This window comes from Pelodiscus sinensis, chromosome 5, assembly GCF_049634645.1.
Source record: "Pelodiscus sinensis isolate JC-2024 chromosome 5, ASM4963464v1, whole genome shotgun sequence".
Classification (NCBI taxonomy): Eukaryota; Metazoa; Chordata; order Testudines; family Trionychidae; genus Pelodiscus; species Pelodiscus sinensis.
The window spans coordinates 32,241,051-32,268,400 of NC_134715.1; the positions used below are offsets into that span (position 1 = coordinate 32,241,051).

The 27,350-nt window shown below is 40.4% G+C and overlaps 1 protein-coding gene across 18 annotated transcripts in view; it reads right to left on the reverse strand.

Moving 5' to 3' along the window:
* CAMK2D (calcium/calmodulin dependent protein kinase II delta) overlaps window positions 1-27,350 on the reverse strand; it is a 260,546-nt gene that overhangs the window by 93,322 nt on the left and 139,874 nt on the right. For all 18 annotated transcript variants that reach the window (XM_025182683.2, XM_025182685.2, XM_014571578.3 and 15 more), the window contains exon 4: window positions 11,077-11,131. In XM_025182683.2, coding sequence (XP_025038468.1) covers window positions 11,077-11,131 — 55 coding nt within the window. The remainder of the gene's footprint in view (window positions 1-11,076; window positions 11,132-27,350) is intronic.

Below are 27,350 nucleotides of genomic sequence, written 5' to 3' on the forward strand. Positions count from 1 at the left end.
TTTATCCATGATAAAAGACAATTCCTATACCAAGACCGGTACAGAAAAATATCCAGAAACACACTGCCACCAACAGGTCTAAATCCTTGAACAGTCAACATAAAAAAATAAATAAGTGGGGCACATCATTATGTTACATTAATACACATAACAAGGAGATGCAGCCCTATTTACAAGGAGTCCTTCATATTTCTGTATAAATACAAGAGGAGATATGCTTGGGAGAGTAGTCCCTTTGAATTCATGACTTTTTTTTTGCAATTAAAATCTCAATTAGTGAATTACAGTAAAGTAGCTACTGGGGTACTGTTTCATGTAGCAGAATACAAGATTTTTGTTTTTTTATTTTTTTACAATTTTATACTTAAATATGTAGCTTTATAGACAGAAAGGCTATAATACAAAATTAGACAGAAAAACTCTCTCATTTTTTAAAACTAGAATAAAGCATCACATGCAAGCTTACGCCAAAATGGTTCAGATGAAAGCGTGACTCATAGTAAGGCATACAAGGGAACAAGGAAACTCTATGTCCAAATAGTGAATCTAATCTGTCTGTAAGAGTAATTCTAAGTGAATTATCACAGTGTGAAAACGGTACCTTTTTCCATTCATAAAAAGGGCCCTACTCGACCCCATGTCAGTATCAAGGGCAGGCTACAATCTTAAAGGAATTTATCAAGATTAAGTAGTATTTAATCCCACAGTCTAAAAAGAACCATTCAGAAAAAGGAAGGAAGGGGTGGAGTATGACTCTAATGCCACAATCTGAGATAATTTAAAAAAGCCAAGTACATAGTTTCCACACTAAAACAGAGAAGGAACATTTTTGTGGACTCTAAAATATTGCAAAATATTTTCTCTCCTTTATTTTTGTAAACAAGTCACCAAAGTGCATTTAGAATTATAATGGCTGCAAATGGTGTAATGTTTCATGTAATCAGTAGATTTAATTGCACTCCTAAAAAGTTATTTCTAGTTTGAAAGTAAAAATAAAAATAAATCCATCCTCAATAAAAACAACAATGAAACGCATATTGCTCCCAGCTTTTAAGAGACCTCTCAGTCAACCTGCCTCTTCAGCTTGCAGGATTTGTTTTCTTTTGTTACTCTCTAACTCTCTATAATTCTCTGACAGACTATTTCACAAAACGTATCTTGAAACTAGACAAACCTATCAATACATGTTGTAATCCAGTCTTTTTAAAGAGGACCACAAACTGAAACACACACAGCCAGTCATTTCACTCAGATGAGTTGCAGGCCCCTTAAGCTATTATCTGGTCCCTTATATAACACACACAGGCTCTGTACTTTGCAGAAGGCTTGTCTGTCTATGTAAGACAGTGTCTTTGACTTTAACGTGAATAGAATTCATGTGCATTTGCATTCATGTAATAGCAGAATTGGACTCTCTTTCTGTACCATCCTAGCATGTTATAGTTATGGAATTCAAAGAACTAGTTGACGTGTATAATGATCAACTGTCCTAGTCCACCTGGTACCTATAATTTTCTGAGATACCCTTTCCATTATACACCCAATATACTGCACAAAAACAGCAGGTACAATTACAGTAGAGACAAGCTTCTAAAAATACATTAATAAAAGGGTTAACCCCTCCCCTCCAAAAAATACTTGTCAGTTGAGAGAAGAGATAACCCTCCAAGAAACTAAAATCTCTATACCTGTACTCCAGCATTCTGACTGTGCCCACAAACTGCCAGCAATAACATTTCACATGGGTGGGAAAAACTGAATTTGACTTTCCAAGAGACAAAATGTGTGACATTGTAGGGATAACATATTAATGTACTGAAAATGATTCCCCCAAATGGAAGTGACTCCCCATAATTTGTTCCCCACAACTTAAAGTGTTTTAGATTTATTATTAATTCTTATTATTATTATTATTATTATTATTATTTGTTAAGATTGTTAAATGTTTAGATTTATTATTATTGCCCCTTTAGAATATAATGTATTAGGTCATGTAACTTAGAACTGTTAAGAATATAATCCTATGTAGCCAGAAACAGCGCCCCCCCCCCCCTCCCCATGCTCCAGGGCATGCTCAATTGTGCAAGGGGCTGCTTGAAATTGATATTGCAGAGATACATTGTAACAATGCATTGTCAAGCCACTAACTCTGCTATGGGAGCCAAGCCCTGTAATTGACTAAGGGCATTGTTACTTAATTGAGGCCTGTTCTCTTTAAAACATTGTAACTTTATTCAGCACTCAGAGAATGTTTTAAGCAATACCACCCAGAAACTTTTTGTAACTACAACTCTGATATATGTAAAGTTATTATTATACAAAAATATTGTATGGGAAACATTAATTAAGGAATGTAAGTAAGAGAGAGAGTGCTTGGATGATGAGTGAATGGTTCTGAGAGGTACCAGCCTGAGAATACAGCAACAAAGGGCTGAAGAAGGTGTCAGGTGCCAGTGCAACCAAAAGGTGTCAAGTGGAGAAAACCAAGTACTGAAGGTCCACCCGATGAGATCACTGGTGAGCACCTGGCAGCCACCCTGAAGACATCAGCATGATGCAGCAATTTCCATTGACTGGCATAGGAAAAATTTCCTATAAGAACTGTACTAAAAAACGATGGAATCAGAGTCCAAGGTTCTGCTGCAAGCCTACCAGGAGCTTCAGATGCGCATCTGATCAGGACTTCACTCCCCAATACCATCACTTGTGTACAGAGTACCTGGCCAGTATTCTGTCACAAGCAACTTCCAGGCTGGTAACTATAACAAATACACAGAACCTGAATGAATGGATAAATGAATGTTTATATTTATAAGGGTTAAGTAGTTAAACAACGTTGTTTGCTTCTATCTTTTCTTTATTTTTTTATTATTATCTTTACAATAAATGTGGCTTTTTGCCTTATCCCCCTCATAAGATCCTGCTTGCTTTTATTTGGTACAACAACATCAGTGTTTTTAATTTTGTTTCCACACAGAGAACCTATTACATATAAATCAAGTTACCAAACACTGCCCGTTTACCAGTTAGGAGTAATCTAGCAGCATTTAGGAGAACAATATAGGATCATTTCGGGTAGAGGATATCAGCAGCTGCTTTCTGCTAATGTTACCCTTAGTCTCTTTGACAGCAGCCTTTTGGCAATGGCTTTTGTCTCTACTACTTGTAATATGTACAATTTGTCAGGTTTAGAATTACTTTATTTCTTAGTAGTAAAATATGTGATAATGAACTAAATATATAGATGCAAACAGTAAAAGAATATCGACGGGGAGGCATATGGCCTCAGAGTAAACCTTATTTGCAAAAGGTGCACACTGAATAGGATTTTCAGCTTTGCAATTACTGAAATGAAATGGCAATCTGAGGAAGGACCAATATTGCTATAAGAGGAGAGTTTTTTGACACATGCTGTGCATTCTGAATTCCACTGGCTGGAACAATGTCTGCACTAAACTGCTTCACCAGGCTGTAAAAGCAGTACATCAAGAATAAAATATGCAGATAATTCTTCTTTCCAGAAAAATCAGGTTTACCATTCAGTCTAGCAAACACAGTGCTTTACTGTCAAAAGGCAAAAAGCTGTACCTATTTGCTTTTAGTATGTCTCCTTTTGCTGACCATTTCCTCCCAGCAAACTTACATTTCATATATTCATTTGGCTTCCTAAAGATCTCATTTGTATAAATTATGCATCTGTTAATTAAATAACAATAATGTGCATAAAAATGTGCATTAACAGCAGTGAGGTTCAGTGGACTTAGTCTGCTCTTGAGAAAGGAGGAAGTTGGGAAAAATGTTCAAGACTGAAACCAGCATTATACATCTGTTCCTAAACAGGTAAAAAAGGTAAACCCCTTTTAGAATAAAGTTTAGTTTTGACACAGCACTTAGGAAACCTTCAGAGCCTTTTTCCAAAGCAATATTAGGTAAACTTTGTCTGTATAAAACCTGTATCCTGGTCATAAGCACAGGATATTGATTTCATTCCGAGATTAAGTAAAGGGAAGAGTGTACAGTACAGTGAGAAAATCCTTATTCAGATATAAATACCTACGTGAGTTACAGGGAAAATGCAGAAAATTAATGGCAATGTAATTTATTTGCATTAAAATGCCCTGCTCTGTGTAAGTTACTACAGTATTACATTCCTCCTTTAAATGTTTTTTTCCCCCCACAATGAAGAATATTTTGGAACACAAAATATTTATAGGCGTAAAAATAGGTATATAACACGTTTTCAGTCATTTCACAGCAGAAACACATGTCATGAGAGTTTACAAAAAAGTGCATCAGTCTGGAGAAAAACAACATTATGAACTTATGCTTGGCATTCACATTAAATTGATATTGCATTTGTGATTTGCTTTCAAGCACTAGCTGTGCATCACATACAGAGAATCTAGACCATACTCCACACAAAGTATGTTAAAATACCTGAAGGTAAGTTAAGAACTCCAAAATTAGGAAATACGGGAATGAAGTTTTCCTGTGCAATCTTATGCTCTTTTTATAGATATAGATACAAATATAGCTAGATATACACACACTATGACAGTGTTTAATTATGCAGGAGACTGGACTTGACCACCCGAGGTTCCTTCCAGTTCTGTTATTCTATGCAAATATATGCTATTTCTCTCTCAGAAGACTCCAGCTCCCATCAATGCACGGAGTAGACAGTGCTCATTCATTTTCTCTCTATTCAATGTGTGGTCCCAGGGCGACCTTTTTTGCTGCGCATTATTCAAACCCTATTCTAAAGGCAGAACTTTCAGTTTCTTCGTAGATGGTTCTATCGTGGATACAGGCAGTCCCCGGGTTACGTACAAGATAGGGACTGTAGGTTTGTTCTTAAGTTGAATCTGTATGTAAGTCGGAACTGGCGTCCAGATTCAGCCGCTGCTGAAACTGATCAGTTTCAACAGCGGCTGAATCTGGACGCCAGTTCTGACTTGCATACAGATTCAACTTAAGAACCCCAGGCATCCCCAAGTCAGCCGCTGCTGAAACTGACCAGCGGCTGATTCCAGGAAGCCCGGAGCAGGGGCTTCCTGAAGTCAGCCACTGGTCAGTTTCAGCAGCGGCTGACTTGGGGATGCCTGGGGCAGAGCAGCTTGGGTGCTGCTGGGTTGGTCCAGTAGCGCCGCCGCTCCTCGGCGCTACTGGACCAACCCAGCAGCACCCAAGCTGCTCTGCCCCAGGCGTCCTGATTCAGCCGCTGCTGAATCTGACCAGCAGTGGCTGAATCAGGAGCCTGGGGCAGAACAGCTGGGGTGCTGCCGGGTTGGTCCAGTAGCGCCCAGAGCGGCGCTACAGGACCAACTGGCAGCGCCCCAGCTGCTGTACCACAAGTGTCTGGAGCAAAGCCACGGAGCACGGGGGCAGCGGGACAGCTCAGACGCGCCGTGGCTGTCCGCTGCCCGCGTGCTCCGCGGCTTTCCTCTGCTTTGCTCCCCCCCCCCCTTCCTGGTCTGCAGACCAGGGGGATGGGGGGGGGGGGGGGGGGAAAGCAGAGCCAAGCCGTGGAGCATGCTGCCAGCTGACAGTCCAGACCGTCTGGGCTGTCAGCTGATCGCGCACTCCGCGGCTTGGCTCTGCTTTGCCCCCCCCCCCCGTCCCCAGACCAGGGGGACGGGGGGGGGGGGGCGCAAAGCAGAGCCAAGCCGCGGAGCGCGCGATCAGCTGACCGGGCGCTCCGGGGCTTGGCTCTGCTTTGCCCCCCCCCTCCCCCCCGGTCTGCAGACCAGGGGGACCGGGGGGGGGGGGGGGGGCAAAGCAGAGCCAAGCCTCGGAGCGCGTGGGCAGCGGACAACCCTGTCCGCTGCCCACGTGTTCCGCCGCTTTGCTTCCTCTCCCTGGTCTGCTGGAGACCAGGGAGAGGAACCCCGTTCGTAACTGCGGATCCGCGTAACTCGGGGACTGCCTGTATTACAATATCTGAGTGTTTCACAAACAACAATGAACCTATTTTCAGAACATCCCTCTGAGACATGTGGGCATTTTTATTCCTATTGTACAGATAAAGAACAAAAGTAGAGCTGAATGGGATATGGAATTTTTATCCTACAGGAAACAGTTTCAAAATTTCTGTTCTGATTCCAGGGCTTGGAATCCCAATCTCCCCAGCAGCTTCTCAGGTAGATTGCCAAGGAAACATGGAGGCAGATGAACTGGCAGGGAACCAACAACGTTTCAGAAGCCTCCCTGGTTTCTGTCAATTTACTCAAAAGCATCATGTCAAAAGCACAGATATTCTCTGAGAACAAATCAGTATTTTCTGATAGAAAAATGTTCTCTGAAAACTTCTGGCCAACTTTATTCAAAAGTAAAAGTTTCCTTTAATTTTGGGTGCCCTGAGATACATGGGGCCTGATTTTAACAAGTGCCACAATACCACTTCCTATTTTCAAAGCATAGCTCCTTTTCAAAGCATAGCTCCCATTAACTTTAGATTCAGCAGAGATTGCTTAGCAGTTCTGTCAATCAGACTCAAGAAAAGCAGCCAGAAAATAAGGAACACAATTAGTGTCCATATGTGAAAAGTCTGCTTCAGCAGACTTGACTAGCAACAAATAGAACTCTCTGCAGACGCACGGATAGAATTCAGTTCTCCAAGGTGGCACTGAACAGCTTTAACCATGAGACCATTCTCTCTCTGCTTGCAATCCCTGCTTCACTCACTATAAGTCTTCTGCAACAAATGCAGCTGGAATCCTACAGACCTCAGTGTCCTTCACTAAACACCATTGAGTTGCCCCCAGAACAGGGGTGGGCAATAACTTTAAGAGGAGCCACTTCATAAGTTTCAGAAGTGGTCATGGACTACCCTGGAGGGAGCAGGGCCTTGTACGGAAAGGGGGAGGGGGGAGTGGGCTTTAAATAGCTGGAGTTGAAAGGGCTCCCCAGCAGCCATGTAATTAAGCACCACATCACAATATATACACACATCGTGGCTGAATTAAGTAAAATACAGTATCCAATGTACAGAATGAATAGCATTTTATTATTAGGGCTGTTGATTAAGAGCAGTTAAGTCACAGGTTAATTCAAAATTAATCATGATTTAAAAAAAGTCATGATTACACACCATTTTAAATTGCACTGTTGAATACCAACTGAAATGTATTAAATATTTTGGATGTTTTTCTACATTTTTAAATATACAGATTATAATTACAACAGAATATCAAGTATACAATGCTCGCTTTCAATTATTTTTATTACAAATATTTGCACTACAAAAGTTAAAATGATAAACAACAAGACAGTATTTTTCAGTTCACCTCATGGTGTAATCTTTAACTGTTAAAGTAAAATTTACAAATATAAATTTTTTTGGTCACAGAACTGCATTAAAAAACAAAATAATGTAAAACTTTAGAACTTATAAGTTCACACAGTCTTACTTCTTATTCAGGCAATCACGAAGACATACAAGTCTGTTCATGTTTACAGGAAACAATACTGCCCATTTTGTATTTACAATGTGCAAGGTATTTACATGCCAAATATGCTAAACATCTGAATACACTTTCAGGCTTCTGTTACCAATACAGAGGACATGATTCCATGCTGATGATGCTAATTAAAAAAAATAATGCATTAATTAAATTTGTGACAACTTCTTGGAAGAGAATTGTTATGTCTCCTGCTGTGTTTTACCTGCATTCTGCCATATATTTCAGATTATAACTGTCTTGGATGATAACCCAGCACTCATTGTTTGTTTTAAGAATACCTTCACTGGAGATTTGACACAATGCAAAAGAAGGTACCAATGTGAATTTCTAAAGATAGATTCTTAAACCTGGCATTGAGTTCTGTATCTGAACTGCCTTCCAAAATCGGAGAGGGACAAAGTGCAGAGCATGCTTTCAGAAGTCTGAAAAGAGCAACACTTTGATGGGGAACCTACAGAACTCGAACCACCAAAATAAGAAAATCAAACTTCTGCTGGTGGCATCTGACTCAGATGATAAAAATGAACATGCGTAAATCCACTGTGTTTTGTATTGTTAATGAGGAAAACCCACCATCAGCGTGGACACATGTCCTGTGGAATGGTGGTGAAAGCATAAAGGGACATATGAGACATTAGCACATCTGGCAATAAATATCTAGTGATTCCAGCTCCAACAGTGTCATGTGAACACCTGTTCTCGCTTTTAGGTGACAAAACAGCAGCCATATAGGTCAGACCAAAGGTCCATTTAGCCCAGTACTGGGGATGTAAGCGACTAATCGACTATCCAATAAGCAAAAGCTTATCCGATAGTTGACATGCTAGTCCACTAGTTGCCCCCTCCCCCCCCGCTTTTGCTGCCTTTATCAGAAACAGGCAGCAAGGGGGGGAGGGAAGGGAGTGCTGACAGGAGCGGGCTTAAAAAGCTGGTTTCCTCCAGCTCTGTGGGAGAGGACGGGGGCACAGAGGTAGTGTTCCACCTTTGAAATGTACTAGAGTCCTCCCTGGGGCTCTTGTACATTTCAAAGCAGATGTGCCGCATGGAGTGGGGATCTTAGAGTCCCATGCTAGCCCTGGGCTCCATGTGATGTTTCAATATTTGAAATGCACAAGAACCCCTGCTAGGGCTCTTGTATATTTCAAAGGTAGCAATAGGCGGGCAGGCTCTTGCTACATTTCAAAGTGAAAGCTCTCTTATCGACTAATTGAATAGTCGGTAGAAATTCCATCAACTTTTCAATTAGTTGCTTAATCTAATTTTAACATCCTTACCCAGTATCCTGCCTTTCAATAGTGTCCAATGCCAGTGGCCCCACAGGGAAACAGAAACTGGTAATAATCAAGTGACCCATTCCCTGTTGCTCATTCCCAGCCCATTCCTGACCATCCTGGCTAACTGCCACTGATGGACCTATCCTCATGAACTATTTTGTTCTTTTTTGAACCTTGTTATATAGTCTTAGCTTTCACAATATCCGCTGGCAAAGAATTCCACAGGTTTTCTGTTCATTGTGTGATGAAATACTTCCTTTTTGTTTGTTTTAATCCTGATGCATATTCATTTTATTTGGTGATTCCTCCTCCCCCCAAGTTCTTGTGTTTGAGAAGGAATAAAGTAGCACTTTCTTATTTACTTTCTCCATACCGATCATGACTTTATAGCCTTCAATCATATCTCCCCTTAGTCTCTTCTTCAAGATGACAAATCCCAGTCTTACAAATCTCTCCTCATACAGAAGCTGTTCCATTATCCCTAATGATTTCTGTTGCCCTTTTTTGAACTTTTTCCATTTTAATACATAATGTGGGTGTTCCATGGATTTATAATTCCAATATTCTAGTTTTTTGTCTGTTTTTTGACTGCCACTGCACACTGAGTGGATGTTTTTAGAGAGCTGTCCACAATAACACCAAAATCTCTTTCTGGAGTGGTAACAGCTAAATTTAGACCCCATCAATTTTATTGTGTAGTTGGGATTGTGTTTTCCAATGCGCATTACTTGGCATTTATCAACATCAAATTTCATCAGCCATTCTGTTGTCCAGTCATGGAGTTTTGAGAGGTTTTTTTTTTAATTTTTTTTTTTATAGCTCTTCACAGTCTGCCTGGGACTTATCTTGTAAACAAGAACCCAGTTTACCAATGAAAAGCAGCAGCAAGCAACAGTGCTTTCCACAAATGTAAACACCATTTTTTTCTGAGTGACTGGCTGAACAAAAAATAGAACTGCGTGGTATCAAAGAGTCTAAAGTTTTCTATTGTTTTATTTTAATGGAGTTTTTGTACACAATTCTACGTTTTTAAGTTCAACTTTCATGATGAGATTGCATTACAATACTTGTATTAGATGAATTGAAGAATACTAATTTTTTTACAGTGCAAGTATTTATAAAAATAAATATAAAATGAGAACCATGCACTTTGTATTGTGTTGTTACTGAAATCAGTATTTGAAAATTTAGAAAACTACCAAAAGTATTTAAATGGTATTCTATTACAATTTAACAGCATGATTAGTCACAATTTTAATCCCCTGTAGCCCCATTTATTGTATGATCTGTATATTACACATTAGACACTTATATAAATTGTAAAATCCACAGATAGCAATTACAGGATGGACTAGTTTGCTCTGAGAAAACTGTTTACTAAATTTCAAGAAAAAATTTAACACAACTTGTTAAAAGTCAAATTTAAAACAAACAGAACTTTCAGCAGTTACAGCTATGGAGAAAATATCACAATGGTTAATTACTTCAACACATATAGCAGTTTGATGGTAGTTTAAGCTGATGCTCCAAATACACTGAAGAGGATTTTCAACATTTGGATATGCAAAGCTTTGCACATGTGGTTATCATAGTGACTTATACAAGTCAGAAACTGAGTAAAGGGATGTGAATGATGAGTCAACTATCCGATAAGCAAATGCATATCGGACAGTGGGCACACTAATAGGACAGTTGACACACTAATTGCTTCCCCTACCTTTGCATCCTCCATCAGAAAGAGGCAACCGGGGTGAGGGGGAGGGCAGAGGAAACAGTGCTTCGAAGCGGCAGTGCTGTGTGGAGCCCAGGGCCAGACCCCAGGCTGCATGCGGCATTTCAAAGTGACAGAGCCACATGGTCAACCGCCAACTCTGCCATCTGACCCTGGGCTCCATGCGATGCTGCTGCTTTGGAATGCCACGTGGAGCCTGACACCGGGCTTCTCACAGTATCTGAAAGCAGCAGTGCTGCAGGAAGCCCAGGGTCAGCTGGGGATTCAGAGTCCCCAGGTGACCTCAGGCTCCTGCAGTACTGCTGCTTTCAAACGCCGCAGGGACCACAGGGCCAGCGGGGAACTGCTTGAATCCCGCACTAGCCCCGTGCTCCCTGCAGCACTTTCACCTTTGAAGTGTAGCAACAGTCCTGGGGCTGTTGCTACACTTCAAAGGCAGGGGTGCCCTTATCGACTATTCGATTAGCCAATTAATCGAAATTTTACATCCCTAGCTAGGTACATGGAACTGATCAGTAACAGATCACCCTTGCCATGTGGATGCACACCATTTGAACATCAGGTCCCCAGAGTACATATGTTACACAAGCACAAAGGATATACTCACAAATCAAAGACTAGGTAATGGAATCCTTCTTCTGATATGCTGTCATGAAGTCGAACTATAAAAAACAAGAAAAAAAAAAGAGACAGATTTATCCATTTCATGGCTCTGTTTCTTCCACTCCACCCCAGGTTTTCTGATTGTTTGATACTCGGTTATATCCAACCCTTTTTCAAGTTGTTCTTTTTTGCTTAGGACTTTTCTTTTTGATGAGGGAAGACAAAATTGTACCTCAGATTCATGCCATACTTATTTCTAGAGGTGCTGTGTTATGCCACAAGATAACTCTGTGGTCACTTTCTAACCTCCCACCCCACAACACACAAACGCAGCAGCTGGAATTAGTAGCCTATACCTAGTATGTGATAGCATTGCTGCAAACACCAGCTGAAAATGAATGCCAGCCAACTAATTCTTCTCCCTCAACAAAGATTCTCTGACGACCAGTAATAGAAATAAGAGTGTACAAAGATTGCCAACTACTGAGTTTCAGCTGTATTAGATACACGATATTAGCAATAATGATTATTTTCTGAAAACCATTAATTAGAAATACAATAGAAAAATAATTATTTCAATTAAAGCTAGATTTCAGGAGAAAAAACTATTCTAAGCACTGTTTTAACAAAGCATTCAATAAGCAGAAACAAATACACGAGGGATTATAACAAGCAGACAAACAAGACAGCATTATATTCCACAAGCCTTTGACTAAGTGAGAATAATAATAATAATAAAAAAAAAACAACCCACCAACCATTCAAACCCACACACTTCAGTTAATATTACAAAACTCTGGCTTTATGTAAGTAGAAAGTAGCCAATGTTAAAAACAAAACTGTTGTTGACTATGGAGATGATGTATTGTGTTGTTCCTGTCAGTTTCTCAAAGTCTAGCTAAATTAACTACCAGCAGTTTCAATCCAACCCTCTTTTAAAAAATGTCCAAACAAATGATGACTCAAGAAATAAGTCACTGCACTCTCCCAACACAACGAATCAAGCCTTCCAAATAGAAATACACCACACTTTCCTTTACAACTCCACTTTTCTGTTCAGTGTAAGGGTACGTCTAGACTACATGCCTCTGGCGACAGAGGCATGTAGATTAGGCTACCCGACAGAGTAAAATGAAGCGGCGATTTAAATAATCGCCGCTTCATTTAAATTTACATGGCTGCCGCGTTGAGCCGACAAACAGCTGATCAGCTGTTTGTCGGCTCAACGCGGCAGCCATGTAAATTTAAATGAAGCGGCGATTATTTAAATCGCCGCTTCATTTTACTCTGTCGGGTAGCCTAATCTACATGCCTCTGTCGCCAGAGGCATGTAGTCTAGACGTACCCTAAGTGTTTTTGTCCTTGAGAAACTAATGGAATAAGTAGACTTCTGATTGAAAAGGATATGGCTTGGTGTGAACCCATTTTCTCTCTACCTTTCGAAAGAGAAAAGTCAAGAGACTACAGAGAACACCATCACCACTGAAGCCTCTTCAAACCTGTGGGGACATTTACACTGCAATAAAAACCATGGGCATGGTTGCAGCTGGCCCAGGTTAGCTGACTTAGGCTCATGGGAATTGGGCTGAGAGGCTATAAAATTGCAGTGTAGAAGACCTTTAAACTTGGGATGAAGCTCTGGGTTCCAAGAATGAGCAAATCAGCTGGTCTCAGCTGACCTGGGAAAAAACAGACTTGGTGCCTTTTTTTTTTATTGCAGGGCAGATTTTCACAAACTGAGCAGTAGCACCCAAAATATATTGTCCCTGAAGTAACCCAAGTGATATGGCAATACAGGTTGTACCTCCAAAAACCAGCACACACTGGTCCAGTAACATCTGTGGTCCAGCAGGGCCATGGATGCTCCTAGACCAGAAAGCCCCAAGTCTAAGGGCAGGAGGGCAAGCTGGGAGAGGCATCAGGGTTTCCAGCCTGGCTGGGGGAAGCACAGGACTGGGGCAAGAGCCCTGCAGCAGCCTCCATCAGCCCCCAGGGAGCTTAGGGCTGCAGCTGGAGTCCTGCAGCAGCCTCCAGCAGCACCCCCCAGGAACACAGGGCCAGGGCCAGAACTCCACAGCTGCCCCAGCTGTGTGGGCCAGGGCCGAAGTCCTGTGGATGTCCTCAGCTGTTGGGGCTGCAGCCCCAGCCCCATGGCTGCTCCCAGCTGCTTCAGGGAGCCAGAAGCAGCATGGCAAGCAGCCTAGCCAGACTGGGGGAGGGGAAGGGCTAGGCAGGGTTGCCTGTGAGGGTAGCCTATTAGCAGCACGCAATGGGCTTGGGTGCTTGTGACAGGAGACCTCCCCTGGTCTGGCAAATTTTCTTGTTCGGGACTGGTCAGGTTCCAACAGTGCTGGACCAGGGAGGTCCAACCTATATAAAGTAACACAGTTGACCTTCAGAACTCATTGCCAGCCAATATGATTCAGAACAAGAGCTTTGTGGGCTTCATAAATGAATTAGATCTTTCTATGGATATCAGAATACCCAAAAGTATTATTGATAAAGATTAACAAACAATGGTGCTGCAGGACCATTTGCTGTTTTTTAAACAAACAGAATGTTGAAAGGTACAGATGCTTCAGAGTATAAACCAAACTGTAACTAGTTAGATTATGAATAATTTTTTCACTTTGAGGACGTCACTCGCTAGTTATTCGGTACAAGATTTCTTGAACCTTCCTCTGAAGCAGTCGCTATGAGCCAATATCAGATGTAGGATACTGAACTAGATGGAACATTGATCTGATTGAATAAGGAAATTCCGGTTTTCTTATATTCCTAGAGATGTATGAATTTTTCACAATACAACCCTAATCTCATAAAAAACTGCTAACATTAGATACAAAAAAATTACATTAGTAGACACTTGGGACTGTGAAACTCACCACTAAATTAATATTTTCCAGTTTTTGGAATGGCCTGAATTTCATAATGCTCTATGATTTTATAATGAAGCTTGTCTGTGATACTGGTCTATGTTTGGGGGTAAAGTCAACTGTTGTAGACCTTTGTGAAATCTTACAGTACATACAGTTTAATGAAACTCACCAATTACATTATGTTCGGCTCTAATAAATTGCTTCATTATAATAGTGATTACGGAACAAAGTGGGTAAAAAAATTATATTTGAAGAACTGTCCTGCACAATGGCAGATGTCCTCGTAAGCTATAATTGTATGTGTGCATTCTTCTCCTTTAAACAAACAGGAAACAAGAAGAAACTAGTGGCAACTGACCAGGCAAATATGTGGTAGTTTCTCAGAAATACATCACAGTTCAAAGCTAAGTTCACAAATTCTACAAAGACACCGTAGGCACAATACCAGGACAAGCATGCAGAAAAGAAAGGTAACTGGTAGAATCCATAACATGATCTGGATATAATAATGTTATCTCCCTCTGCCCACGCCCAAATATGTATAAAGGATATAACTATAATGTGTTCTCAGATGTCATAGAAATCAATACTACATCTGCTGACCAACTATCTTTCTGTGTGTTGGGGGCATTACCCTATTCTCTCATGTTTTCTCTATTCGACTATTTATTTATTTTACTGCATCCAAAATTGTGCAAGGTACTTCACAGAAGACAAAAAGAGATATAGAATGTAAATAGTTTTTTTGCACAAATAACCTAAGGTTCCGGCAAACACCTACACAGATTAACAACTGTACACACATACAAAATCCCATGAACATCCTAGAACCCTTCACAGAAGTAAAGGTGTTGATGTGCAAAAGTATTTGCAGAATTCTTAGCTGTAACTTGCAAGGGAAATGAGTAGGAAGTAGATGGAGTGCAAATGCATAAACATTACAGCAATGTGGTCATGCAGTTAGTTGCATGTATCTTAAGCACATCTTGACTGTTCTATTTGTATCGACTCCAATGTGATACACTTCATAGTTTCTTTAAAAGTTATGAATATTCATTTAGATATTTTTTCCTCTGAAAATTTCTAATTAAACATAAAATAAGGATGTTAAGCAGGTATCTGACTGATCACCTAGTTGCTACAATTTGTATCAAACTACATGATTACTTGATAAGGGAAGGTGATCTATACTAGCTCACGCTGTTCCAGGAGCTACCCCTGCTGCAGCTCTGCAGTTTAACTGTAGTAGGAGCCAGGTGCACAGGCAGTACAGCTCCTACTACATTTAAACTGCAGAGATGCAGTGGGGGTAAGTTCTAGACCGGTGCAAGCCAGGACTGCAGAGCCTCTGCATTTTAAATGCAGAGCCACAAGCAGGGGTAGCTCATGGATGGGTAGCCAGGCTGCTCTTACGACATTTAAAATGCAAAGCCACAGTGGTGCAGATGCAGCGAGCCAGGACTGTCAGTCCCAACTCATACTATGTCCAGCAGCCCCGGTTTACAGTGGCCTGGGCTGGCTGCAGGCAGAGGCAGCTACCGGGACCAGCTTCTGCCTGTGGCTAGCCCGGGCCACCGTGGAAAGAGGCTACTTCGCAGCAGCAGCCGCCTGTCGTGTATGTGTGCGCGTCTCTGGGAGACCCTGCAGACAGGGGATGCTGTCAGAGCAGCCTCCGCTACCCCATCCCGCTGCTGCTGCCATAGAGGCAGCAGTGGGGGGTAGAGGACAGGTGGCACCGTGGAGATGGTGCTGGGGGAAAACCAGCTTTTAAGCCAGCTCCCGCCAACACCAGCTCCTGTTTCCACCCCACATTGCTGTCTCTGATACAGATGCAGCAGGGGGTGGAGGAGTGAGTAGTTTTATCAGGTAGTAGAGTACTAGCTTATATCCTTAACATAAAATCAATTATATTTATGCACAGAGAGTCCTCCCAAATGCCAAGAATCTTTTACTTGCTTTATTTTCCTTGAAAAGATGTTTTACAAACTCAACTGTTCAAAGGGAACATGAAGAGGTGTGAAACTATGAACACTGAGACAGATAAAAACATGCTGAAATCTCTGTATGGGAACTGACATATTTCCCCCAGCCAGCAATCACTACTTGTACATTTGCACAGGTTTGTTTCATTAATTGTCAAACACTCAACTCAAAAGATAAATTAAGAAATTCCCAGCAAGTCCAATACATTTTTGAAGTCATATGTAATCCTTTTTAAATACTAAAATGGGGCAGGATTGTAGAAACATCTCATTACCTTTGCAACATGAAATAATCAAAATTACAACATTCAGCATACTGGGGTCCTTTAATTCTAAACTGGTAACCTATTAGCCTTTATAAAAATGTCCACCACACCCCTCAAAACTATTTGTTCTCATGATTTTCCATGCAGAGTCAGTAGCATGAAGATTAGATATGACTTCTATCAGCAGAGAAGCACAACAAGTTAAGACTCTCACCTGGGTGCCACCCACCCTGCCTTGCCTCCCCACTGTAATGATACTCCCCCCCCCCCCCCAACATGCCCCCTTCACACTCTGGCTCCATCAGTAGGTGGTCAGACTCATTAAACTGGAAAACTATCAGAGATAGGTTACCTAGGAATGCTCATCTATTGGGAGTCAGGAGAGAGTTAATGCACAGACTGAGGCACCCTGGATTTCTGAATGGTTTGGGGGGGAGGGGAGGAGGGAGGAGCTAGAGAAGAAAACAAAAGTAGAATGGATTGAGTCTCTGGTATGGGGAGGGAGAAGCACAGGTAACTAGGTGCATACCTTTTGAGAAGCACCTAGAATGAAGGACAATAACGGACATTAAATCTGTAAAATAAGGAATATAACGTAGGTCAATCTCCTGCCTCCCCTAAAAATGCCTGTATTCCTCCACTGGCTCCTAATATTCCCCTTAGTCTTCTCTCTCTTTCATATTGTCTGGTGGGGGAGGGATAGCTCAGTGGTTTGAGCATTGGCCTGCTAAATGCAGGGTTGTGAGTTCAAGCCTTGTGGAGGCCATCTGGGGCAAAAATTTCAATGTCCCTTCCAGTTCTAGGAGCTAGGCAATCTCCAATAACTATTCCTCCTGCATCTTTTCCACATCAGACATATGAGTGGTGAAGGGCTGCAAGTGAGTGGATACAGAACTCACAGATCCTGGACTTCAAGTCTATTTGAAGGTTCCATAGCAGCAGTGGAGGAATGTAGCAGTAGTGGGAGTAGCCACCAGAACTGAGCCATATTTGCAGACATTCACAGATCAAGGAGTTCAAGGAGGATTAGTTTCAACAATGTGAGCTGCTTGAGGGAGCTAGTTAGGACCAGAAAATAGTGTAGGAATGAGAGCATACTTCTGATTTCCTTCATGCTAGTCCCTATTTACTAATCCACAGTATTCCACTGGTTAGGAGGCACATGTAAAATTTTATATTATTTTTCTACCCAGGGACCCTTCCAACACAATTTTCCTTACTTCCCATTAATCTGAAAACTATTTTTATTCATTTCTGACAAAATATCTTGAGAGTTCTACAAGAATGAACGAATGTTACAGCCTATACCTTATGTTCACCCTGTCAAAAAGATTATAAATGTTGTATAAAGTATGCTTTGTGCTGTATCATTCAAAATATCATCTGCTGAACATTATTGTCCTGAAAAAAGTGTGCAGCAACACTGTATGTAAAACTGTAAAATTTCAATATAAGAAACATTTCAATTCTGTAGAAAGAGTTTCAAACCAGTTTCCCCAGAGTCAAAAGACTAGCCAACACTGCAGTCAAGTGTCAATATAACCAATTGGACTATAACCTGGGTAAGCAGTCCTACTTCATGACTGTGAAATTTATATCTTGGCAATGGAACACCTGGAGGTTCCTGTGCCAAAAGATTTTTTGTCTCCTGAACCTCATCTGGAAATAATTTTTAAAGAAGAAAATAACTATAATATCTGAAGGACAAGGAATTCAACATTGAACTGAGGAAGAAATTCTACCTAGAGATTTCATCCAGTAAGATTGCTACAGCATGTGGATGAGAGAGAGATTTCTAGTACTGAACTCACTTAACTTACGTTTTAATTTTAATTTTACCTTTTATTCTTTGTAACCAACTCTGACTGCCTCATTACTTGTAATTATTATAGAAAGATAGATTTTAAGTTAAGAAAACTTTTATTGGTTTATCTAAACCACTATGTTTTTAGACTGAAATGTTTTGGAAGCTCCATTTCAGTTAACAAGGCTTATGTATATAATTTTCTATTAATGAAATGATGAGCTTGTGTTGTCCAGGAGTGTTTGGGATAGTACAAGATGCATATTTCTGGGGGGAAACCTTGGACTGAGAATTTGCTGGTGTCCCTGTATTATAATTTAGGGTAGCTGACAAACACTCCTGCAGTATAGCTGGGAATAACTTACATGCGTGAGGCTGCGTGAGTGCAGTTCAGGAATGGTTGGCCTCATAGTGAAGCAGTGTAAAAGGCAACTGAAGCTGGAGAAACTGAGGAGTACAGGATCATTTGAAAAAAGGGTTTGGTCTAGACAGCTTTTTCACTTTCGAAATACCTGAACGTGCGGCCTTCATTATGCAAATGAAACATGGGAAATTCAAATCCCTGCTTCATTTGCAATTTTGATCTAATTTGCATCCCTCTTTCGAAAGAGGGATGTTGCCCTCAGTGTATGAAGAAAGCATGGAGGAGGAGGATTTTTATATTTCCCCAGATGGTAGCTTATTTATAAATATATAATATATATATTAATGTACATATAAATATTTCCATGCATATATGAAATTTGAAAAGAGGGAAATCAAACAAACATGACTTTTTCCTTAGTAAAATTCTGCTTTAGGAAACATCTATAGTTTATATAATGCTAAAGAGAAAACCAGTTCTTGGCTGACTTTCTGCCCAGAATTTTTCCTGGAAAGCCAAGTCTGTAGGTACAAATCAGAATGAATGGGTTAGTTTGGCTGGTTCTGCAAATTAAGTTTCTCTTGCTTCAGATGCATTGTTTGACATGAGTAGGGTACACACAGAAGATGCCCCAATAGTACATATCTATTCATTCACAGGCAATATGGGAACATAAGAACTAAAATATCAAAGTCCAAAAAATAGCGTATCGTATAAATCCTAATTTATATGAAAAACAGCACCTTCCTCCAATGCTTCATATTGGCTTGGCATTCTCAATATACGATTATGGCTTATAGTTATTTCTGTTTGTAATTTACTGCAATCCAATGCTCTGCTTCTTCAAGGTCTAGAGGCCTGACACCAGCCACCCCTCTTCATTTATCTAAAGCAACTGAGGAAGAGACAATGTTCCTTAAAAAGAGCTGGGCTGTCAGTAAAGAAAGAGAAAACAGGAGAAACAGGAAGTTCCCTTGGAGAGATTGTCAGAGTCTTCTGGAAGGGGAGGCAGTGGGATCCTACTGCAAATTCCTGGGAGAATGCCAAGCAGAGCCAGGAGAAGCAGCAAAAAGCATTCTGGGAGGAGCCGAATACACGTTCATGTATTTACAGTAGACTTCCGATAATCCGGAACCTATGGGACCTAGGTGGTGCCGGATTATCAAATATGCCGGACTATCAGGAGGTACTATTAGATGGTGTTTTATTTATATATATATATCACACACACACACACACACACACACACACACACACACACACTACACATTATATACTGTATATAAAGTGTTCTTAACCCTTTTTATTGTACATATTGTACACAGTATACTGTAATGTTTTAGTCCTTTTAAGCCTTTTTTACCCTTTTTGCTCAGTTCAGCTGCTGCTGCTGCTACCTTGTGACTCATTTTTTGCTGAAGCTCACTCACTAGGCTCTTGTCATTTTGATGCCGGACTATCAGGAGTGCTGGACTATTGGAGTTTTACTCTATTAAGAACATGATGTGACCACTGGTGAAGACCAGCACAGAAGAGGAGTGAGTGGAAAACAATCCACTGTATATAATTTTCGATCCACTAAACACTGTCAAATTTGGAGACTTTATTTTTGGACTTCAAAGGCACATGCTTTTCTTAATAAATTAGCCAAAACAAGTGTGTTTCTGAAAGGAGTAATTTGGGAAGTCCCTCTAAGAAAGCTGGAGAGAGCAAACTGAGGCAGAACACTGTAATGCTGGGTCTTGCCACCAGGGGGCACTATGAGCCAGGACAGCATGTGACATTTGCACAAGGGGCCTGTTTTCTGGATACCAAAATTTAGAAACCAGTGCACAAAATGTATAGTCTTCTATTGAAAAAAAAAAAAAAAAAAAAAAAGAAAAGAAGCCACCCCACAAACAAACCCCACACTCCACAAACGAACAAAAAAACCACCATGGATGAGGAAAAAAATAGTGTCAAGGGTCAAAAACTGGCTAAGACAGAAAAAAAAGTCAGAAGAAATAGTTTATTTTCATCATGGCAAAAGGTTTGCCTGTTAGACTAAGTTAGTCTTTGTTTCTGTTAGTCTTGAAGGTGCTATAGCCCCACTTGTTTTTAAAATTACTTTAATTAATCAAGTTAACTGAGAACTGTGAGGAATTTTGGAATGATAACCGAATCAGGAGAATGGGCAATACAATGGCAAATAAAATTCAATCTTGATAAATACAAAGTAATGCATACTGCATTGGAAAAATTAAATTACTCATACAACCTTAAACACTACAACAGTTTCTGTTCAACATAAACCCTAGTTCGATGTGTAGCAGTGGTTAAAAAAAAGCAAACAAAATGTTACAATGAATGCGTAAGAAATGGGATAGACAATACTATGGAAAATGTTGTAATTCCAATATATAGATCAATGGTTTAACCTGAACTGTTGTGTGCAGTAAGAGTCAGCCTATTTTAAAGAGTATACAGTACTGAAGAATTAGAGGTAGTTGAGAGATGAAAAATGAGAATGATTATAAACCTACTGTTATTTTATGGCGTTAACCCTAAACAGTAGCAAGATAGGGCATTTAGTACACCGAGCTTACATGCTTCAGGGAAAGTTTTAATTTTAATGCAGGTGAGGGTGGGGGAGGAAAAAAGACTGCAGGCTCAAACATCCCAAACAGCCATATATATTTCACACTCATGAATGTGAGGAATTTCAACTAAGTTTAAAGTATTTTTGTTCCAATTTAGAATGAAGGCATTTGGGAGAATACTGTGATTTTATATCTTGGATTTGAAGTTATCAGATACAGCCTCTTTCAGTGCTAGAAAGTGACATTTAAAAAAGGACAAAACTAAAGGAAGCTGTCAAATAAAAATGAAAGAAGAAAATAGTCACACTACTAACTTAGATGTTATTGTCTTTGAAGCATGCAAAACATTAGCATTGAATACACCGAATATGCTTTTGCAAAATGGATGGAACTTATTTTAAAAAGTGGAACAAATTGAACAAGTATAAACATGATCCAAACTATCTTGAACTATGGATGTAAAATACCATGTAATCAATTATACTGTTCAATGTTAGGTTTAACCAGTTAACTGATTAAGCAGGATCCCACCCCTGCAAGGCTCCTAATCCTTAGCCTCATGTGAGGTTGCCAGCTTCCACCCCGGCCCAAAGTCCAGTGGGCCGGGAGCTTACCAGATAACCAGTTATCCAGTCACATCCTTAATATGAGCAAAATACACATATCAGAAGATTTGTTTTTAATGTAAATACTAAACCAACATTATTCTTTGATAAGACTAGAAGAGACTATTTACATCTTATTTCCTGTCTGAATTTGTTTATCTTCAACTTCCAGTCATAGAGCAGGGCCATAGGATATATTAGGATATCAAAGAAGGAAAGGAAAGCAAGGGTATGTCTACACTACCACTCTAGTTCGAACTAGGGTGGTAATGTAGGCAACCGGAGTTGCAAATGAAGCCCGGGATTTGAATTTCCCGGGCTTCATTTGCATAAAGCCGGGCGCCGCCATTTTTAAATGTCCGCTAGTGCGGACTCCATGCCGCACGGCTACACGCGGCACGGACTAGGTAGTTCGGACTAGGCACTAGCGGACATTTAAAAATGGGGGCGCTCGGCTTTATGCAAATGAAGCCCGGGAAATTCAAATCCCGGGCTTCATTTACAACTCCGGTTGCCTACATTACCACCCTAGTTCGAACTAGGGTGGTAGTGTAGACATACCACAATTTATCTTTGTTGGACATGACACATGATTCTTAGCAAGGTGAATTTAAATATACCGAAAACAAGTGAAATGACAAACATGAATCATTTAATCCATAAGATTTTTTTCTGTATTTATGAAGGGTATGCTATTCAAAAGACAGACTGAAATCCAAGTGAGTAAACCAGATGCTTATGCAATCCATAGATATTGAAAGAGCTATTGAAGACCTACTACTGGGCTAAGCACTCAGTGATAACAGCTGAGATTATTCTGAAAAAAAACCCAGGTTGTTCCAATTCCCTAAAAAGCTCTGAAAGACACATTATATACCAAATCTCCATCTACAGCTATGAAGCTCATCTTGAGTTACTACTTATTAAAAATGGATTGTGTCTTGGCTTGAGACTGCATCTAGGGAATGCTTAATAGCATTTATCCATACAGATACAGATTCAGCATTCACACACTGTCCAGCTTTCTGGCTCGCTCTTTCTCTGGCTTTTGAACAAAGTCTCTGGTAATTGACTGAACCAAGAGGTAATACTCTTTTATAAGACACCTCTTATAGAGTGCCATAATATTTTTGTGCAAATAAGCATTTGTGTATGCATACGAGAGGTGTGCTCTCCCTGGGGTAATGCATTTACTAAGGACCTAATCGTCGGTATGGCACTGGGCTGCCATCAGGATGGCATACAGTAGAAAAGCCACAAGAAAACCCGTCCAAGGCCTTGCGGTCTCTGGCAATCAAAGGGAGCAAGCCCACTGCACCATTAATAAAGAAACCCTTTAATAACAAGTCCATGCTTAAGGCTGCCATACGTAAGAGCAGTCATACTGGGTCACCCCAAAAGTCCATCTTACCCAGTATTCTGTTTGATTGTGGCCAATATCAGGTGTATCAGAGGGAATGAACAGGACAGGTAATCTCAAATGATCCATCTTCTGTTGCCCATTTCCAGCATCTGACAAACAGAGGTGAGACACACTATTCCTGCCACCCTGGCTAATAGCCATTGATGGACCTATGCATTAATTTATCTATCTCTTTTCTAAACCCTATTATGTAGTCTTGGACTTCACAACACCCCCTGGCAAGGAGTTCCACAGGTTGACTGTGTTGTGTGAATTACTTCCTTTTGTTTTAAACCTGCTACATATTGATTTTATTTGGTGACCCTGTTGTTCTTGTGTTATGGGAACAAGTAAATAATTCTTTTTATTTACCTTTTTCAATACCTGTCATGATTCTACAGACCTCTACCATATCTCCCGTCAGTTGTCTCTCTTATATAATGTTCCCATTTACATACAGACATTAGCTATCTATTCCTAGTCGCATCCATGAATAAAAATAGCCTATTCTCCTCACATTAAGGAGATTAAATGCATTACCCAAATATCAAATCAACATTAAAGCAAACTGTTACAAAACTCAAAATGCGGCTTGGAGAGTGGTAACTTTTATGTGCCTGGTTAATGTGTGGAGATATGTAGAGAGGCTACTATCTCCTAACTGCCTGTCTGAAATGGCTGAGTTTTTCTCTCTTTCTCTTACTCATTCTCTGAGGAAAATGGAGTTCCCTCAATGGAAGATGTAGCACCTTAACCTTACATTCACAGTTTGTTGTTTTGCTGAGGTTGGTGGGCGGGCAGGGGGGGAGGGGGAGAAAGAGAGAGGATGAAGGTGATGCTTTTTGACTCGATGAAACTATATTGTCCATATGGGCAAATTTAGGAAGAAGAGAATCCTTATTGCAAAGACCAGGTAGGACTCAGGCACGGTAGACTGAATGGCAGAAAGTAAAAAGATAAATCATCTGATACAAGACCTCCAATCAATAGCACATTTTGTCATTCCCCTCCTCTTAGAGACAAAGAAGGAATTCAGTGTGTAAAATGGAGCCATCTATCTTTATTTAAAAAACCTATATTTGGACTTTATTATTATTAATTGGAGCTGGGTGATCTATAAATCTCTTGAGTGCTATAATGAATTAGCACCTTTTTAAGGTGGAAGAGATGTGAGACAGCTCTGTTCCCTTTCTCCTCTTCTTTCACATATATCACTATAGCTAACCTTCAACAGATTAGAGAGAAGTTAAATCAATCATTGATGGAAAGTCTTCAGAAAACAACCTGAAACCCCTTTATACAAAATCTGGTACTAGAAGAGCACTAATAGAAAGGCATTCTTCATGTCACATGAGGCTTTTTGCATTTCCCTTTTGCTCCTGGTATTAGTAGCTACCAGTTACTATTTACCAATCAGAATAATTTAACCTCCAAAGCCCGAAACCTTTAGTCAATGTTAATTGAGGCAAACTCCTATCAGAGTCCAACCTCTCCTGTATATAGTGCTAATCTTTATTATTCTGAAGAATGACGCTGGCTATACTATCAATGAATAGCATTTCTATTTTCTTTATTTTGCTGTTGCTTTTGAAAACAAAGTTCAAAATAGAATAACAGAGTTCTATGTTCTTTCAACGGATAATCATGTTCTTTAAGAATCCAGAATTTGATAGGAACAATAAAGTCAGACAGTAAATTAATTTGCCTGCAATCTCCCTTGTATAAAGAAAAATAAATCACATCAAAATATGGTGCCTATATTTCTTTTCGTTATACTATAAAACAAAATAATCACAGTATGTAGAACAGAGAACAATGATGAAGAACATAACTGAAAGTCACTGCTTTAAAAAAAAAAGCCATGTATTTTAGCTTCTGATTTACCAAGAACAAAGAAAAATATTTGATTTGCCTCATATTGTGATGCTACAAAGATGCTCGTGAAGAGGGATGTAAGGGTGTGTCTACATACAGTGCCAAATTTTGAAATAGACTGCTATTCCAACAAGTCCCTTAATCGTGGAACGAGATTTACTGGGACATCAGAATAGCACTCCCGTTATTTCGCCTGCATTTCAAAATAATGGGCATGCTATAAAGACACAGAAAATGCTATTTCAGGATACCAGATGTAACCCAAAATAGCGCCACAGTCTAGATGTATTCTAGGAGATTAACTGGATACCCAGTACGCAATAGGCTTATCTGCCTGCTTACTGGTAACTGGCCTCATCAGAGCAGCCCCCAACCCACGGCAGCCACCTGGATTCTGCCCATGCTACAGCAGGCCCAGCAAAAACAGTCCCTCAGCCATGGTGTAGTGGCCCAAAACTGCAGGACCCTGCTTGCAGGTGGCTGGAGCAGCCCCATGTCATAAGAACATAAGAACGGCCGTACTGCGTCAGACCAAAGGTTCTTCTAGCCCAGTAGCCTGTCTGCCAACAGCGGCCAGCACCAGGTGCCCCAGAGAGGGTGGACCGAAGACAATGATCAAGCAATGTGTCTCCTACTATCTCTCTCCAGCCTCTGACAGAGGCCAAGGACACCATTTTATCCCCTGGCTAATAGCCTTTTATGGACCTAACCTCCATGAAATTATCTAGCTTCTCTTTAAATGTCCGTGACGTGTTGTTTAACCAGTTAAATTATATAATTTTTATTGCTTAACCAGTTAACTATTTTCATGGATTTTTACATCCCTTTGAGAGTCACATTCTTCTTGTATTTTAAATCCATAGCTAACTATCTCCTACATACCTCCTATATCGAAGCCAGATCTGATACCTGCTGATCGAAGTCTATTATTTCTAACCAATGTAAAAAGAAACGTGAACTCAGTCTTTGCCTGAACGACTATTTTAAACTTAGTATGTGCTACAGTTAGCTCACTAACAGACTTCAGACCTACAGAACTCCAACATGCATGTCCGTGCAATCCACAGATATTAAAGATGTATTATAGATCTACTGCACGCACACTGTCACAGTTCAGGTAACCTGTGCCTATTTTCCCAGAAGAGGTCCAGCTAGAGCACCCACTAAGTACCCCAGCTGTTGCTTCTCCAGAGCGGAGACAAGTGTCTCTCTCCTTTCCAATTAAGTATTTCCAGGTTGCACAGTTCTCTTCTTTGCCGTCACTGTTTATTTCTCAGCATTGGCAGGTTACTGAAGGATATATGCTTCCTTCTCTTTAAAGATGTATGTAACAGGTGCAATTCCTACAGATTAAAATGTTACCACACAGACTTCCCATGCAAGCCTGCTCTATTCTTAAGGTACAAAGAATTACAGAGAAAAATAGTAAAAACATTAAATATCCTACACACATGCTAATAAGCTTAACAAAATAGCATTAACCCTAACTCCTGGCAGGAGAATTCATTCTATCCTGCACCCTAGTGAGGTCTTTGGTGATTTCCAATTTGTCACAGCTTTAGCTCAGAACAACTACACCCAGAACATGTTTAGGTTTTTTTATACAGATCGGGGGAGGGGGTGTGTGTCTTTGATCTGGAGTTTCCAGAAGCAGTCCACAATGGGTCTCCCTCTCCAGAACTTATCTTCAAAAGGTTGATTTTGGAGATGAGAATTTGCATTCTCCTTAACCCAAGCTATTTCATAGGCAAGACACTTCGTTGTTCCAGAAAGAGCCCTGAAGACCTTTTAGAGATTTGATTAATCTTGTCTTCCTGCTAAAGAAGTTCCATACACTCTCACAATAGTACATAAACATCTGCATTTCTAATTCAACATACTCCAAAACATTAACCCTAATTCAATAAGATTTAACTTAATTAAATATGTTCATTCAGGATATTACAGCATATTGTCCGTCTGTCACACATCACAGAGGAGCAACACTTGCTGAGTGCATTAAATATAAACCACGTGTCATGGACAATGAAAACGTGTGAGTGAAATTGCACATGTCCTTCCTAAGGATGCAAAAGTATAACTGTTTAGCGATTATTCACAGGCTCCTGTCCCACTCCTGAGGAGCCATCTGCCACCTCACACTGCTGTCTATCTGTAACAACTAGCTTCCAGCGCACACCAGCTCCAAGGGAGCTGGCTGTCACACTGCGCTGCGGGTGTAACTGCTGAGATTACCCACTTTTTAACATCCGTAGTCCATCCTACTAAAGATGCTTTAAATCTTTTCCAGTCACCTTGTTTATTGATACAGTATGACAAGGAATTAATAGGAATGTGATTACATTGCAATACATCTAGACTTATTTTACATGTGGAGCTAAAAAATAACCAGGAGTTCTCCCCCTCCCCCCCTCCCTCCCCCCGTCACCCATACCAGGGTGTGTGGCTTACTGGCCACCAACGTGGATCAGTGAAATTAAAGCTCTGACTTGAATTAGTTTATTACTAGAAAGGAAACATGC